The sequence below is a fragment of the Squalius cephalus genome (genome assembly GCF_949319135.1).
Source record: "Squalius cephalus genome assembly, chromosome: 10".
NCBI lineage: Eukaryota > Metazoa > Chordata > Actinopteri > Cypriniformes > Leuciscidae > Squalius > Squalius cephalus.
In genome coordinates this window covers 27,884,483-27,903,487 of record NC_137131.1, presented here as the reverse complement: position 1 = coordinate 27,903,487, position 19,005 = coordinate 27,884,483, and the positions used below count along the sequence as shown (strand labels likewise).

At 40.9% G+C, this 19,005-nt stretch overlaps 1 protein-coding gene across 2 annotated transcripts in view; it reads right to left on the bottom strand.

The window, feature by feature from the left end:
* Nucleotides 1-19,005, bottom strand: part of acox1 (acyl-CoA oxidase 1, palmitoyl) — a 37,920-nt gene that overhangs the window by 13,061 nt on the left and 5,854 nt on the right. For both annotated transcript variants that reach the window (XM_079884411.1, XM_079884412.1), the window contains exons 6-12: nucleotides 18,288-18,403; nucleotides 17,725-17,894; nucleotides 17,375-17,537; nucleotides 17,034-17,224; nucleotides 2,899-3,075; nucleotides 2,637-2,742; nucleotides 1,956-2,099 (exon numbers count right to left, since the gene is read on the bottom strand). In XM_079884411.1, the coding sequence (XP_079740537.1) occupies nucleotides 1,956-2,099; nucleotides 2,637-2,742; nucleotides 2,899-3,075; nucleotides 17,034-17,224; nucleotides 17,375-17,537; nucleotides 17,725-17,894; nucleotides 18,288-18,403 (1,067 nt within the window). The remainder of the gene's footprint in view (nucleotides 1-1,955; nucleotides 2,100-2,636; nucleotides 2,743-2,898; nucleotides 3,076-17,033; nucleotides 17,225-17,374; nucleotides 17,538-17,724; nucleotides 17,895-18,287; nucleotides 18,404-19,005) is intronic.

Genomic DNA, 19,005 nt, shown 5'->3' with positions numbered 1-19,005 from the left:
GAGGAGGAGGAGCGTTGAGACCCGCTATGAAGTAGCAGTTGAGAAGGATATCAGGGAGGAAGAGCCGCTTCTCATTCGCGACCCGGGCATACTCCGTTATCGAAAGCTCTCCCTGGGAGGGGTTCGGGAGTTTGCCCCTCTTCGAGTCGGCGATGGTCCTGTGCCACCACTCCTTAAGAAGGTCCGACTGGGACTCGACGGGCGAGGACCTTCTGTCTGCTGGGTTCGAAGTTTGTCGGTTCATTCTGTTATGGGATGTGTGGAGATGAACCCAATTGCAGACAGTGGTCACAGCAACAGTTTATTGTACAAATAACAGGGAAAACAAAGCCCACGAGGGGGCAAAACAGGACAAGACAGGGCTATGAATACTAACTAGACTATGACATAGACTTGACGTAACTAGACTACAAATAAACAGCAAATACAGGATCAGAACTTCACTAGCCAGGAATACTCACAACGTGATCACACAAAGTATGAAATTGATCGACAATGAACCGACACAAGACAGCAGACATGAGGGGATTAAATAGGGAACAAATAATCAGGAACACAGGTGATAATGGGTAAAGCAATAATGACAAAACGAGGATAACAAGGGGGCGGGGCTAGGGGACGAGACAACGCAAGCACATGGCCAAACAAATGGCCATGTGCTGCACATGAAACATGGGCCTGTCATGATTCTGCCGCAAGACAAGAGAAAATCAAAGACAAGAAGGCAGAATCATGACACAGTATATATTAATGATCAGTGCCGCAGTTTTGGATCTAGTATTGATACATATCTCCTGTTTTTTAATGTATCTGGTGAGTGAGATACTATTCCTTCTATGATCAGAGACAAAAGAACAATTCATAACTGTTATCAATTAATAAATGTTAACATTTCACAACATATACAGGTGCTGGTCATATAATTAGAATATCATCAAAAAGTTGATTTATTTCAGTAATTCCATTCAAAAAGTGAAACTTGTATATTATATAGACTCATTACATGCAAAGTGAGATATTTCAAGCCTTTATTTGTTATAATTTTGATGATTATGGCTTACAGCTTGTGAAAACCACAAAATCAAAATCTCAGAAAATTAGAATATTACATGAAATCACACAGTAATTACACAGTAATCCCATGGTCATTGAACCAGGTTTTGGTTATTTTGGCAGTGTGGGCAGGTGCAAATCCTGCTGGAAAATGAAGTCAGCATCTCCATAAAGCTTGTCTGCTGAAGGAAGCATGAAGTGCTCTGGAAATGTCCTGGTAGACGGCTTGCGTTGAGTGGACAGCACAGTGGACCAACACCAGCCGATGACATGGCTCCCCAAACCAACACAGACTGTGGAAACTTCACACTGGACTTCAAGCATCTTGGATTGTGTGCCTCTCCATTCTTCCTCCAGACTCTGGGACCTTGGTTTCCAAATGAGATGCAAAATTTGCTCTCATCAGAAAAGAGGACTTTGGTCCACTGTGCTTTATTAAATCCAGAGTCAACGCAGCTGTCTACCAGGACATTTTCAGAGCACTTCATGCTTCCTTCATTTTCCAGCAGGATTTGCACCTGACCACACTGCCAAAAGAACCAAAACCTGGTTCAATGACCATGGGATTACTGTGTAATTACTGTGTGATTTCATGTAATATTCTAATTTTCTGAGATTTTGATTTTGTGGTTTTCACAAGCTGTAAGCCATAATCATCAAAATTATAACAAATAAAGGCTTGCGATATCTCACTTTGCATGTAATGAATCTATATAATATAAAAGTTACACTTTTTTAACGGAATTACTGAAATAAATCAACTTTTTGATGATATTCTAATTATATGACCAGCACCTGTAAATTCAGTTAAATAAACTCTGCAGTCTCAGGTACTGATTTATTCTCTGGGTTGAGCAAAGTATATGAACTAAATATGTCTTATATACTGTATGGTGTATAACCTGTAAAAAGTCTCCAGTGTTCTGTGCGACTCCATGAAGGGCATAAAGCAGAGCCAAAGTGCTGAGCACAGAGTGGACAGCCGTATCCCCAATCTCACTCAGTTTAGCAGCAAACAGCTTCACTACCACATAATGACAATGAGCCTGTGGAGAGAGAATGAAAAGGAATTAGTCAAAAACAAAATCTTTAAAACAATAATTTCTGCAATGCTGAATCTGTACAAATCATCTATTATGAAATGATTTAATGGGTTTTGCATACTGAAACAATTGATTAACTGAATTTGTTTTAACAGAGGGGTGACCAATCCTGGTCCTGGAGGGACCAACAACTTGTCTTAACATGCCTGCCTGGAAGTGTAGGGCTGGTCAATTGAAACTGAGGGAGCACAAATCAATCAGATTCCCCTTTAGCCCCCTCATGGTGCCGGGCCTGGTTATGACCAAAGCTTTTTATTGAAGAACATTAGACTGTTAAGATGCCTCAGAAGCTGTTTGAGATCAACAAGTCAGCTGCCTAAGCTTTCGGGCACAGCCCATGCCGTGAAGACCTCTATCTTGGTTCAGGTTTGTTTAATTGGGGTTGGAACTAAATCCAGCAGGACAGTGGCCCTCCAGGACCAAGATTGGACACCCTAGTGTTTATATTATTACTCAGAGGTTGTTTTTAAGAAGCCTCACATCAGATGCTCGGACTAGATCAATGGAACTGTTGTTCCAGGCATCCTCATTGCTCTTGCTGTGCTGTAGCTCTGCCTGGAGGTTCTTAGCTGCCATTTCAACTAACCTGCGAGCATTTTTCAAAAACATTCTCAGTCACTGCAAAAATTCTATGTGAGCAAGTTTTTAATAGCATTGTTATCTATGGCACATTTTACAACCTGCCATAATATACCACAAAATCTATTACAATCTATTATACGTTTTTCTGGAACCCACTTACTTTAAAGCTCTGAATTTGTATGCCTCCACAAGGCTGGCCAGGTCATTAATACTGACAACAGTGGGACGGGAGGACACAGAATGGGGCTGTATTCTGTTCTGAGGTTCATTCAGGTAAGAAACAATGCCCGTCAACTGCTGTCCTGCCCGTGCTTGTTTGTAGCTCTTCACCAAATACCTAATTAACAGAAGACATGTCAGGTAATTAAAGTTGTACAAATAAGATACATGGTAAATCATCTCACTGAATATTGTGAATAACTTTAACTTTGAACTATTTTAAAATCAATTTAAAAACACTCGGAAACTGAAAACAAATTATCTATACGTATACATAACATAACACTATACTGTACATAGATATTATATGCATAATAAAAAAAAATTCAGCCAATTATTTCTCAGCAGGATGTCTGTAAAAAATTGCATGATAAAATTTGTGAATTCGGATGTTAACGGCACTTATTTCTTTAACCTCTGGCAGTTTAGGATTTGTACCTTTTAAGGTAACATTTAAAGTTATTCACTGGAATAGGAAATTAAAATGAAAACTGCTTAAACAAGTCTTGTAAGCAAGTGTTCAGTATGTGTTTTATGGCTTTACATCAGTGTCTTAAAACTTGATTTTCTCAAAAAATACAAACTTTTACATACATTTGGCACACATATATTATTGTAGAACAGTTTGTACTGTATACAGTGTAATCAGACTTTAGCAATTAGAAATGGTAGTAACTAAAATAAGCACAAATATCAGGGCATGTAAAAACATCTCTGGGACCCAAAATACCTCAGACCCCAGATAGTTAACTGCCAAAAAATAAAAAATTAAGGCATTTTAGATGTTACATTCTTGTTTCTCTGATTTTGTGTTGTAGGACACCATTCAATATTTTTAAGTGTTTCCTTTGTTCCCCATTGTTCCAGTGTTTCACAGTCGCGAGAAGTGAATTAAACTGAAGCTCTTCATGTTCCGTGTGATTGGCTGTTTGCCGCACGTCACACTTTCAGGTGCACACGCTTCAGAGTTAATTGCAAACTCTGGATCAAACCTGAGTTGACAGAACGTTTATACCGAGCTTTGTGAGACCACTAAACCTGATCCCAAACCAGGTTGGATTTATCTAGACTTGTGAACTCTTATCTAGACTTGACAACTCTAAACCTACTCTGAAACTTTCCAGCCATCTCGTTAGTATTTTGTAGTACTGTTACTCTGTTATTTTTCATGTCTCTACATTCAGTCAATATGTGGAAAGTTAGAACTTTATTCTTGCCTAGATGGTCTAGTATTGTTTCTTGTTGGATTTTTCTGCATTTATGGTTGTAGATTCCTTCCCTGCCTAAAGTCTCTTTAGTGTTCGCATTTTGGACTATTCTCTGTCTATGATTCTACACTTCCTATGTTGCGAACTGTTTCACCTCTTGCCAAGTCCTGTGATCTTCCCACTGTCTCTCTGTCAGCTAGCCCTGTTGATTCCTATGTTGCCAGGCTCACTGGGCTTCCCTGCTGACAGATTACATCAATCTGTATGGAGATCAGCTCCTTGCCTACTCGCCCCTAACAGACACTACTACTCTCTCAAGCTTTCATCACTGCATATCCCTTGAGTGGACAACCCATTCCATGACCCTACAGTGTATGGAAGCTTATGGGTAGCAAATTTCAATTGGAAATGTAATATGCAAAATGGCAATGCATTTCTGTATTTAAATTTTCCAATACATTTGTGCAACGTTTGGTGCAAAATGAAAATGAAAATTCAATTATATAATTTACATTTGCCATTTCATACACTAGTTTTAATATGTAAATTGAATACATATTTTAACGCTTTATAAGTTGCAAAGTTAAAATGAAAATGTATTACAGAAATGATTAGATATGTTTAACATGTTCAAGCAAAAACTGTAGCAAAATTGTAATTTTAATGTTATTTTTTCTTAATTGCATTTACACTCACAGTTAAGACACTTGCGATTGCATTTCCAGTAAGTGTCCCGCAATGAATGTAGCAAAATTCAATGTGCAATTTGAAAATGCATTCTGAACCGATCACGTGCCCGCCCCGCCCTGTCAATCACTGCGTGAAGGCGGGGCTCGGCAACAGGTAAACATACGCTATGGTGCATATTTTGAGGTGTTGGAAGGAAACACGGCGGCGACAGAGCTGATACGAGCGTTACATTCACTAGCAGATGAAGTGGAGCATGGACAGAGAAATGGTAGTGTTTCCGAAGATTATTACGCGTCTGCAGGTGATAGAACCAGTACGATGTTGGACCGTCTGGGTCTGGGAGAATGTTCTGCCTTATCAGGCGTCAACATTATGCTGAGCTGCTGTTGTCTGATGCTGGACTGTGTTGATGGTTTCGTTTTGTATAAAATATTCTCATTGTCTGATACATGCTTATCTTTATTCTTATTACTATTAACTTTAATACCCAATAATGTTGGAGATCCTATAGTTCCCTTTCGAGAGTACTCTAGTGTTGCGTAAGCCTTAGCTTACGCTACAGGAAAACCCCTTTTCTCGAGAAGATTGAAGCCAAAAATTATCCTTTAATTTTTCTTTAATTTAAAACGCACTTGTTGCAGCAAGCAGACCTAAGCGAGACAGCTCGCACGCTTATTGGCTGCTCTGCGGCAACTGCTGCAACCTATGGAGAGGCAGCTGTGACATATGAACATGTGACATGCGAACCGCGCGTCACAGCCCGCCAAAATGGGAATGGCTCATGGTTATATTAAGCCGAGACACCCGAGGTTGCCCTTTGATTTCATCTCCTTTAGCGAATGATCCTCTTCGCTGACTCTGGAAGAAGCCTCGCGCCGTCGAACAGCACTTCAGCGGGATGAGCTACTGCACTGCAGGACTGAGGAAACCGGCTTCGGACACTCTTCCCTACGCCGCCTTCAGCCGCCATCTCCCGCTGCGCCATCCGGCGCGCATATATCCTTTGAAAGCTTCCGTGTGTGTCGCCATTGCGTTCACACACGTTCTAAAAGAGCAAATTAATGGGCGTTGTTTCAAATGCCCCGCCTCACCTGCGGCTCGTGCCAAGCCCCCCTCACGGCTGGAGACCGCCACATTCTATGCGGAAGACCTCGGCCTCGAGTGGTCTCCACCCGACAAACCAGCACGCAACAGGCTCGACGAATGGTTTCTGCAGGGGCGCTGCCAGGCCCCTCAGCAAAGGCCCGCCCCGTTTCTTCTGGAACTCCATGACGAGCTAACAAAATCATGGAAGGCGCCGTTTTCCACCAGGCTGAAAACTTCAGTCTCCTCGACGTTCTCCGTTGTTGACAGCGCCCAGGAAAAAGGCTACCAGCATCTTCCCCCTATTGAAGAGGCTGTGTCCTGTGTCCACACACCTTTGTCCACCCCCCGCTGGATGGCAGTCTAAGGCCGCTCACCCCTCAAAAGCCTGTCGAACTACGTCAGCTCTCACCGGTTGCGCCTACACCACCGCCGGTCAAGCTGCATCAGCACTCCACGCGATGGCGGTGCTTCAAGTGTTTCAGGCCAACCTTCTTCGTACTATGGACGAGGTCGGTCCAGACCCAGAGGCGTTTAGAGGCCTGCGCAGTGCAACTGACCTAGCCCTGTGAGCAACGAAAACCACCGTTCAGGCTATCGGCAGAAACATGGCTGTTCTCACCATCATGGAGCGCCATCTGTGGCTAACGCTAACAGATATGAAGGATGCGGACAGATCCTCCTTCCTGGACTCGCCGATCTCGCCATCCAGTCTGTTTGGCCCGTCTGTCAAGGGCTTCGCGGAGCGTTTCACCGAAGCTCAGAAAGCATCACAGGCTATAAGGCTATAGGCGAACACTTTCTGCCCAAGCGCTCGAGTTCCAGGCTCCCGTAACTCAATGCGTGCCTCCACATATAAGCACTGTATGTACAGTGTCACAAGCATGAGTCAATCAGGTCACCGGATCCCTAGTACACAGCGATCCGAGCCTAGACACCATTCTACCCCTAGCCATACGTGCAAAAGCATGGGAAATCATCCCGGTGTGTCAGAATGGGTGTTAAACATAATAAAGCTAGGCTACTCGCTGCAGTTCGCTCGCAGACCCCCGCGCTTTTGAGCCGTGGTCGAAACTACGGTGAAAAGCGAAGTAGCACATCTACTACGAGACAGCGAAACTGCTGAGAAAAGGGGCTATAGAAACCATTCCTCTAACACAGAGCGAGTCGGGTTTTTACAGTCGTTATTTTCTCGTTCCAAAGAAGGATGGTGGTCTCCGACCCATCATAGACCTCAGACATTTGAACAAAGCGATTAGCGGCGATCGTTCAAAATGGTGACGACCAAAAAAATCCTCGCGCAAATTCGCCCGGGGGACTGGTTTATATCAGTGGATCTCAAAGACGCGTATTTTCAGATACAAATAGTGCCCCGTCACAGGCCATTCTTGAGATTCGCCTTCGAGGGTCGAGCTTATCAGTACACTGTCCTGCTATTCGGCCTGTCTTTAGCACCTCGTACGTTCACGAAGTGCATGGACACGGCGAAAGTGAAAGTGCGTTCACACCGGACACGAATAGCGCGTCAAATTCACGCCTGCCGCGTCTAGTTATACGCTTGACCACTTTGTGTCCATTCGCGCATCAAGAGCGAAATTGACGCGCGTAAAAAAAAAGTTTGAAGCGAAATTAACACGCGTCAGGGATGCGAATTCGAATTCGAAACAGGGATTCGAAACTTTTGCGCGTCAGAGGCAAAAGTTTCGAAACCCGTTGGCGGCCATCTTTTTACAAGATGTCTGATGTTGATCGATCATTTATCGAGAGAGTCACCGCTCTGTATTTGCTCTGGAGAGCAGAACAGCGGCATAGGGATCATCGTCGCCGTATTTGGGTCCATCAGACCCTTCGGAGGCGAACCCAGTTTGACGAGTATCACCATTTGCTCCAGGAGCTGCGCCTGGATGACAGCCGCAATCAGCGGTGTTTCCGCCTGTCTCGCGCCCAGTTTAATGACCTGTTGTCCCACATCGGAGCGAGGATCACCCTCGCCCTCACCCACATAATCTGTAATTTATTTTTGTATTGATGATAAATGGAGCCAGCCTCCAAAAGAAATGAACCTGTCCTGTGTTTTTTTTTTTTTTTTTCTCACACAACACTGTCCAGACACAAACTATTCTTATACACTAAAGCAGGGGTTCTCAAAGTTTTGATAGGTGAGGGCCAATTTAGGAACCCAACATTGAACTGAGGGCCGCCAAAGGGGCGGGGGAGAAAAAGAAAAAAAAATACTGAAAAGAAAATCCCATTTGAAATCATTTTAATGACCAGGTTGCATCTCTACAGTTTACATTTATTGCATTAAACACATTTTAAATTTATAACTGAGGCCAAACCTGGCAAAACTTGTGAAAATCTTGAGAAAAATTGCAATGCAAACACAATCCCTGGGGTTCTCTACCCTCAACAGACAAATTTGGGATATAACAGTCCTGTGTGCAGTCCATTTCAAGTACAAACTTATTTAGAACAAACAGTCTCAGGCTACCTTGCTTCTTATCAGCATAGGCCTTATTCAGGGGCAACAGCTAAGCACCACAGGGACAGGGACAGGGACAGGGAGAGAGAGAGAGAGAGAGAGAGAGAGAGAGAGAGAGAGAGAGAGAGAGAGAGAGAGAGAGAGAGAGAGAGAGAGAGAGAGGGAGAGAGGGAGAGGGAGAGACAGAGAACAGAGAGAGACAGAGAGAGAGAGAGGGAGAGGGAGAGAGAGAGACAGAGAACAGAGAGAGACAGAGAGAGAGACAAAGAGAGAGAGAGAGAGAGAGAACAGAGAGAGAGACACAGAAACTTTTAAAATAGAAGCTTAGCAAACAAGTCATCATCATTCATATCTATCAACCTGTCAGTCGCGTTTCCATATTCAGATTTGCGCAAATGTTTTGCACTATTATTATCTATCTTTTTTAACCCGTAATTGAAAAATGAAAAATGAACGGTTGTTGTCTTTTTAAAATGCAAAGTTGAACACCAAAATTTTAATTTGAACTGGCTAACGTTACACCAACTGCTGCGCAAAAAAGTAAATATCGACGAATTTTCAGATTTTTGTTTATGACTTTTTGCCCCTTTATTAAACATTTAAAATATTCACAAATTAATATGGAAAACATGTCGATTTTACTGGTTTTCTAAGGCCAAATTAGAACCTGGAATTGATATTTTTCCCACAGTGCTGAATGAGAAGAGCCACAGCCCACAGAAAGGTGAGTTATAGGATAATGATAATAAATGTGTCTGAAAAAACAGCGAGGCGTTTATTAATAAACTATTGTTTTCTAAGTGTCGGCTAAAAACATATCTCCAGCTGTTAAGCAGATGCGCTTTTAGAGAGAAATGCACCTTTAAGGATAATCAGAAGGTATTAGCTTTCGATTCGAGTTTCAAGCTTTAGCCTACATAGGCTATATTTTGTTTCAGTTCTCGCGCTCCAGGTCACGGAGATCATGAAAACGCGTACGTACTGATTGTTTTATTTTACAAAAGCACAACGTTTTATTGTTATTATGAGTTTACACAAATAAAAGTAGTTGCGAATAATGTATTATTATTTTCTGTATGACCAGAAATGATAGAGTATTTTAAGTTGTTTCCACTGTTGATAGGAAAATGCAAGTGTTCGCGCCCGCGAAAAATTTGAAAGGTATGGAAACGCGGCTTAATAAGCTTGTCATTAAGTTACTTGTCACTTGCGATCAGTCGGACCACACCTGTAATTACCGCTTATGCCTATAGATGCCGCTAAACTAAACCACTAAACGGAGATAATTTTTTTCAAAACAATGTAATGTTACAGTTTTAACGGTTTTACAGATGTTATCGCGGGCCGCCAGAAATGTTTCTGCGGGCCGCCATTGGCCCGCGGGCCGCACTTTGAGAACCTATGCACTAAAGTATATTGGTTGTCTTTACATTAGAATAATAATGTTTCATATAATCTGGAATTAGATATGGAATAAATAGCATTCAATACAAAATGAATATGTCTCGTATGAAATCAAGTTTTTATGTGATAAAAGATTTACTTTGTTTTTACTTCACCACGTGACAGCAGCAAGCAGGCTCCTGATTGGTTAACGCGGCACGAATTGACGCAGAAGTTCAGATTTTTCAACTCGGGCGGCAGATGCGAATTCGCGTCAAACGCGTGAATGCACAAAAAGCACTACATAAAATCATTTGCGCGTAACGCGCCAGACGCTCAATTCGCGCGAACTTGACGCGCGAATAAGGCGTATTCAAATCTACCGCGCCGTGCTCTACGCCTCATTCGCGCCGCAGGAATTTTTTACGCGCGTAATGCGTCTTTGCATTGACTTAACATTGAAATTACACGCTATTCGTGTCCGGTGTGAACGCACCATGAGACAACAGGGCATGCGAATACTGAACTATTTAGACGACTGGATAATTCTAGCTCAGTCAGAGACAGAACTGGTGACTCACAAAGTTTCGCTACTCAGTCATTTAGAGAATCTGGGTCTCAGAATCAATTGGACCAAGAGTTCGCTGTTACCCAGCCAGAAAATGTATTTTCTGGGAACAGAAATAGACTCTGTGTCAATGAAAGCGCGGCTTACGTCACAGCACGCGCTCTCCATCCAGCACCTAGCGGCGTCATTCAAAGCTGGTAATGTCCTAGCTGGACCTTTCCACAGTCCTAGAGGCCATGAACGGTGACCCATTTGAACCAATGCAGTCTGTAGATTTGAAATATCTCTCATTCAAAACTGTCTTCCTGATGGCTCTCGCCTCAGTCAAGCGTGTGGGTGACCTGCATGCGCTCTGCGTGAGCGCTACCTGTCTTGAGTTTGGGCCTAATGATTCTAAAGTCATCCTCAAACCAAAACACGGGTATGTTCCTAAGGTACTTGCCACTCCGTTCAGAGTGCAAGTTATTTCTCTGTCTGCTCTCCCTATTACTGATGTTGAGAGAGACGCAAATTTTTCTCTGTACTGTCAGGGCTCTGAGGATTTATGTGGAGCGTTCTGTTGCTCTCAGACAATCAGACCAGCTCTTTGTATCCTTTGGTGGCCGCACTAAAGGTCTGGCCACCACAAAACAGAGCCTTTCACGTTGGATAGTCGATGCTATTTCTTTAGCTTATGCGTCCAAGGGCCTCTGTTGCCCCCTGGGCGTCAGAGCTCACTCCACTAGAGGCATGGCCTCGTCCTGGGCTTGGTCCAGTGGGATTTCACTTCAGGATATTTGTACGGCGGCAGGCTGGGCCTCTCCGTCTACATTTATCAGGTTCTATAACCTGGATGTTCCCGCTTTACAGGCTAGACTGTTATCGGTTTAGCAATGCCACTTACAGTTACCGTGCCTGACTTAGGTCTGCATTAACTGTGCTATAATGTGTTAAGCATTCATTCATTATATGAGGTACAATAAGGGTTCGACCCCGTTCCCCCCTCACATGCTTCCATTAGGCCCACTGTTACGTTCGGCCAGAATATTCTGACTTACTTGTCTTATGAGCCCAGGGCATCTGCTAAGCTAAGGCTTACGCAACACGAGAGTACTCTCGAAAGGGAACGTCTCGGTTACTAACGTAACCTTGGTTCCCTGAGATGAGGGAACGAGTGTTGCGTAACCTTGCCGTGCTTGTGCTTCGATCTGATATCGCTTTAGTCGATGAAACCAAAGGGCAACCTCGGGTGTCGCGGCTTAATATAGCCATGAGCCACACCCATTTTGGTGGGCTGTGACGCGCGGAGGGCGCAAAGCACCCTCATTGGTTCGCATTTCACAGCTGCCTCTCCATAGGTTGCAGCAGTTGCTGCAGAGCAGCCAATAAGCACGCGAGCTGTCTCGCTTAGGTCTGCTTGCTGCAGCAAGTGCGTTTTAAATTAAAGAAAAATTAAAGGATCATTTTTGGCTTCAATCTTCTCGAGAAAAGGGGTTTTCCCGTAGTGTAAGCTAAGGCTTACGCAACACTCGTTCCCTCATCTCAGGGAACCGAGGTTACGTTGGTAACCGAGACGTTTTTCCTTACAAATACATAGGCCTATTACTCTGTGATCATATAATATGACAAAGCTCCGTTGGTATTCGGTATTAATAGCTACCTAAAAACGTGACCGCTCTATTTATAACTGACTGTAATGTTCAATAAAGTGACGAATGTGATGTGTGACCATCTCTGTTTATGCAGCTGTATAATCATAAAATATGAGGCAGACATGCGAATCCCCTTTGTATTAATACACAGGGTCACGGAATCTGACGAGTCAAATTCATCGACCTAGCCTTTTTTGGGTGAATGTGGAGCAGGTCGAGGGCTGGTGACGTCATCATCTATAATATTCAGTGTCTAATATTTTAAGCAACGAAGCAGCACACGAAACTTTAACCGGCACAAATGATTGCACAAACAAACAAGACTATTTTGGGTGAATGTGGAGCAGTAGGGGGCTAAGTGACCTCAGAATGACCAATAAATATTATTTTAATATTTAAGAAACCGAAGCAGCACAAAATAAACGTTTATCGGCGCAAATTAGCACAAATATATGAGACTATTTTGGGTGAATGTGGAGCAGGTCGGGGGGCTGGTGACGTCATCGTCTATAATTCGGTCTAATATTTCAAAAACTGAAGCAGCACAAACAAAACCAGCACAAACCGAACGAGACTATTTTATTTGGAGCATGTGGCAGCCTGGGTGACATCAGAATGACCTATAAATATTCTTTTACTATCTAAAAAACAGAAGCAGCACAAACAAACAAAAATTACAGCACAAACGAAGTAAAAACGATTGAGCCTATTTTGCCGACGTTTTGCATTGGGTTGGGGGCGGGGCCAACTTCACGCAGTGATTGACAGGGCGGGGCGGGCACGTGATCGGCTCAGAATGCATTTTCAAATTGCACATTGAATTTTGCAACATTCATTGCGGGACACTTAATGGAAATGCAATCGCAAGTGTCTTAACTGTGAGTGTAAATGCAATTAAGAAAAAATAACATTTAAATTACAATTTTGCTACAGATTTTGCTTGAACATGTTAAACATATCTAATCATTTCTGTAATACATTTTAATTTTAATTTTGCAACTTATAAAGCGTTAAAATATGTATTCAATTTACATATTAAAACTAGTGTATGAAATGGCAAATGTAAGTTATATAATTGAATTTTCACGTTCATTTTGCACCAAACGTTGCACAAATGTATTGGAAAATTTCAATTTAAATACAGAAATGCATTGCCATTTTACATATTGCATTGTCATTTTGCATATTACATCTCAAATTGAAATTTGCTACCCATAAGCTTCCATAGCAGTGTGTCAAATTACTCATTGTATTGTTTCTGATTAGCAGTCACTCCTATTATGCCCTAAGCACCAGGCTCATCACTTGAAACCAGTCTCTCAGTCTTTAATACAAGCCTCTGTTACACTCAAAATGCACAAATGTGGGCTGGGCTAGGCCAGGCAAGTGCAAAACTGTTAGCTACCGCACACACAGTACCAGTGGCCAAAAAAGTATATTTGTAGTTATGGTGCGAGTTTAGTTGCTTCACTCAGTGAGTGACAACTATATGAATGTCAGTACTGACACCAGTCTCTTCTTATTAGCCAACTTTCCCCCAGTTTCACAGACACGGCTTAAAAGGGGTGGTTGATTATAATTTCACTTTTTTAACTTTAGTTAGTGTGTAATATTGCTGTTTGAGCATAAACAACATCTGCAAAGTTACAAAGCAAAGGGAGATATTTGCTTTTAAAGAAATTGATTTTTAAGGACTATAAACAAATGGCTGGTAGGGACTACACGACATTCCTCCCGGGTTAGTGACATCAGCATCATTAAAATTTACATAAACCACGCCCCTGGAACACGATTTATAGATTATCAAGACAGAATATGCTAATCAATGACTAGAAGATAACTACACATAAATTCATCAACTAACCATTCAGAAACGTCCTGTTGCATTCTACATGTTGTCACTTCTTCTTGAGTCTCTCCATCATTGTCTGAATCCGGTTTGAACATAAAAGGCTAAAAGTTTTAGAAATTTTCAGTGCATGTCTGTGTGAGTGCAAGCTGTTGAAGCTCCGCCCTCTGTGCTGGGAGCAGAAGCTCATTTACATTTAAAGGAACAGACACAAAATGGTACATTTTTGCTCACCCTCAAAAATTGTTAATTTTAACATGCTATATAAAAATATCTTTGGGGTATTTTGAACTAAAACTTCACATACACACTCTGGGGACATCAAAGGCTTATTTTACATCTTGTGAAAAGGCCATTATACCACTCCTTTAAAGGAGTAGTTCACTTTAAAATGAAAATAACCCCATGATTTTCTCACCCTCAAGCCATCCTAGGTGTATATGACTTTCTTCTTTCAGACGAATACAATCGGAGTTAATGGCATTGGATTGCAAACATCAGTTTGAAGCTCAAAAAAGTGCATCCATCAATTATAAAAGAACTCCACACGGCACCGGAGGTTAATAAAGGCCTTCTGAACCAAAGCGATGAGTTTGTGTAAGAAAAACATTCACATTTAAAACTTTATAAAGTAAAATTCCAGCCAAACGAACATACGGATTGGACTTAAGTCTAAAGCGCAACTTATGAGATTAATGTGATGTACTGCTGATATTTACGCTATGCCATGACGCACTACACTACTTCCGATGTCACAAGTGTAAGTTGCGCTCTAGGAGCAAGTAGACAGCGTAAGGCTGTTTGGCCGGAAGCTAGAATTTTACTTTGTAACGTGTTAAATATGAATATTTTTCTTACACAAACTCATCGTTTTGCTTCAGAAGGCCTTTATTAACCCCCCCGGATGCGTCTGCAGTTCTTTTATAATTGATGGATGCCCTTTTTTGAGCTTCAAACTGATGGTTGCAATTCACTGCCATTATAAAGCTCGGAAGCATCAGGGTGTTTATTAATATAACTCCGATTGTATTCGTCTGAAAGAAGAAAGTCAAATAAACCTAGGATGGCTTGAGGGTGAGTAAATCATGGGGTAATTTTAATTTTAAAGTGAACTACTCTGCCGTGCAAAGGCAAAAGACCGTAACTTCGTTTTTGGTCGAAAATGAGTTATTTATATTTTTGGCACATTCAAGACCTTCTTTATCATGTGGATAAGTATCTTGAATCAATTCCGTTTTTTTTTCGAGAAAATAATGATTTGTCTTAACAGTAACTTCCAAAAGCCCATGAGAAACCAAGGCAGAACACCGTAACATCAGTTACCGCTCTTTGGCTTTGTTTTGGAACGCTCAAATTACGAGTTACGGTGCTCTGCCTTTGTTTAGCCGCGCGTCAATATGAAGTTACTGTGCCGGTGTTCAATCAAATAATGCTACCTACCAGATTGTACGGTTATCTACCTTTATTTTAATGTCCATTAAAATTAAAATTACGGTGTAGCCTGTGTACTTTGTACAGCTGCCATCAGTCGCTCTAACTTCTGATGTCCTCAGAGCGGTCAGAACACTTAGTATGGTCTGAACCCGCTCCATCGACAAACGTGCGATATCGATCGCGAAGGATTATGCAGAGTTGACAGAAAAACGTTACACATTGCCGTATCAGATGAATACAACCAAGAATTAAAGCTCGGCAAACTGGCAGAGTGCCAAAACTTCGTCTTCAGCCCCGCCCTAAACGCGGTCGAGTCAACGCTGGACTAATAGGTATTTTGTCATGTCAAATGTATTAATAATGCCATCAGAATGCAACCAAAGCACAGGATAGCAATAAGTAGATGGCTATAAATAATTGTAAATCATACAAAATAAATGCCATGATCACTAGATTTTATACAGGTGTGTACTATAATGATTTTCTTAATGGTGATCAGCAACTAAATATTGATAATGTGGAAGTTACTGCCTTTTGCCTTGGCATGACTTCTCACTTTTTGCTGACAATACAAAGGCAGAGTACAGTAACTTTAAAACAGTGGTCAAAAGTCAAGTTTGAGCTCAAGATTTTTTTATGTATATAATTTCCATTACTAAAACATCTATTTGCCAGATTTCCAGTGTCCTACCTATAATTAATTTGGCGGGACAACTAAAAATCTTTAAAGTCATTTTTCTCAGTTCCACACTCTAGCGACTTAAGGTCTTTTGCCTTTGTAGGGCAGTACTCTTTTAAGCCTAGTACCAGACTAAAATGCTTGTTTGAGCTGTTTTAACTAAAAATAACTTGCACTAACATATCTTAAAATGTCAGTGCCATTGTTTTGTCTAAAGATGCACACAAGTAGTGTTTTTCTCTAAGGAATGTTTTTAAAACGGGGGGGGGTCCTCTGAAAAATCGAATTATATCTGGAATCACAGCACTTACTTATTTTGAGGTTTGTTATACGATAATGAATGCAAATTTTCATGCTGCTCTGCAAGGTGCACCCTTGTGGAAAATACCAGTTGGTGGTTCAAGTATTATTGGCATCCCATCGAATGTAAAAAGAAAATTACATTAATTTTAATTAAAGAGTCTGATCACAAACTGTCAGGTATGATCCTCAATTACATAACATTATAACACATTTCTTTTCATTTTAATGAGTTTTGTGATGTACAAGTGATGACCTTCCATAACACCTACATCCACACAACAGACACTCCAACCTTTGTAAAAACTACAGAGATGCCAATCCTAACCTGTTTCTTAATTGCTGGGAAACCAGATTCCAATTAGGGCTGTCAAATTCAAATTCCGAATATTCGTAGAATTGAAAATAAAAATCCACATTCTAATGCAAAAACTGTGCATTTGAATTTTAGGTGTGCGTCAGGTAGCTTTATCAGTTGTGCTCGAAATGCGATAAGAGTCGTTGTTACTTATTAATGTTTTTGTTAGCCTATCCAGTTGAACACACTAGATGTGGTATGCGTTGCGTTGGTCATTCAAAACAGTGCATAAATAGAGAAGCTCAATGCGAAGAAGATCTTGGGCTGTGTCCGAAAACTTAGGCAGCTAAGGGCAATTCCGCCCAAATCACTGCATGAAGTTAGAGATATATATCATAATCTATCATAATCTATTTTACTTATTCATTGCAACTTCAGTTTGAAACAGTAAATGTAAACAGGTGTTTTTACCTAGCTGTCTGCAGCATCATAACTGTATTTTCTCCCTCATAAGTGCAGGTCGGTGTAAAGGTGACATAGATGTCAGGTAAACTGCTGCAGCGGGAGTAACCATGTCCACCACATGACATGCGACACACCTCAATGCCTGCATTCGTCGCCCAGGTGGTAAAAGCTTTCAGACCTGCAGATAGAGCATGCAGCTATAGAAAGAAAAAAGAGAAGTAATAAAAAAAAGTTAAAAAATTAGATAAAAGACACTCAAATTGAGCTACAAAACAGACAAACATGTAAAAAAAAAAAAAAAAAGATAAACACATATCAAACTTTTTTTATAACATATTTCTGCTCACTTCTGGCAGCTCACTGAAGTCACCCTGATTAATGTCTCCTGAGATGCGATGGTATGTTTTACTCATGTATTGCCCCACAAAGTGGAAGGCATAGGCAGTGGCCAGCAGAGGAAATAGTTTATACTGCTGGGTCTGATAGTCCAAGATCTGTGGCTCTGGTTCTCTAAAAGAAAAAAATGAGAAGTTAATTTAAAATCACCTTAAAATGTTAATTTATTTCTGTAATATTTGTTTGAGCAAAAGTCTAAAAGGAAAACCAGAGAGAGAGAGAGAGAGAGAGAGAGAGAGAGAGAGAGAGAGAGAGAGAGAGAGAGAGAGAGACCGAAAGACCGAGATACTGAGAGACCCACCCTGGGCGTAGTTCAGACTGGTGTCGGACTGCACTGTAACGGATTGCAATGGTGCAGGACTTGGAGAGAGCTCGTGCTGACTCTCCCACTATCATGGAGCGAATAAACACCATAGTGCCATATGTGAGCTTATCACTAGGAGGCTTCACATATGTACCGTCTGGCTCAACCTATACAAGAACACACCAAGTAAAGCAAATACATTTGAGAATGCCCCAGTGGAAACAGAGTTTTCTTCATAATTTATTTTTTTCATTAAAGTACACATCTTAAAATAATTCAGAATCTTTCTTATTCTTTTTTATATTATTTATTCCTTTTGACATAACATTTTGTTACTTTTCAAAATTCAAAAATTCTGTTTATTTCCAGTATTAAATTAGTCTAGTCTTTAGATTAGATTAGATTTTGTCTAGTCTTTTGGAATCCACTCAATATAAATGAGCACACATAATTATAAACTATTTAAAATCTTCCTTGATTTTGCTTATAAACTCTAAACACAAGCAAAAACACAATTTTTGTAACCTTTTTATCTTTCTGTGTGAGCAGGATATTCTCACCTTGGCATACTTCATCAGCATATTCTCACGTGGAATCCTGACATTTTCCAGTTTCAAGTAGCCATTATCAACCTCATCAAAACCAAATTTGGGGCCAATATCACCGACCACCACACCTGTTCAAACACAACAGATACAAAAACAATGGCTTAATTATTGAAGACTACATTTTGTGTACAAATCATATTACTAGACAAATGTCTAAGCATCAAAATATCGGGCTGTCAAATTGTAAATAAAAATTCATTTTGGACAGAATGACTTAAATAATAATATCTAAATGAAAAGTCTATTACAACAAGATACTGCAGAAAAACTAAAAAATAAACAGAGTTTCATTCAGCATTTCTTTAACTGCTGGAGTGATGGTATTTTCGTTTTCATTTTTTTTTTGTCAGTTACTGTAACGTTTGCCATGTGGTACTGTCAAGTTTATATTTAGGCATTTGACTAGAAAGAGCTAAGGGTGTGATTTTTCTTTTCAGTTCACCAAGTTAAGCAAATTTAATGGAGTGTTGGGTCCTTCAAGATTTTATTTTTATTTTTTATACATTTGTGGAATTAGCAACTTTTGCCACCACCCCTACCTCTTGCAAATCCAACAAATCACCATGTATAAGTTATTGGACAGTCCTTTTTCAGTTGTTGCCATAACAGTGTAACTTGGCTTTAAAATTCAATAATTTGAAACAATATTTTTTAAACTGCACTATTGCAG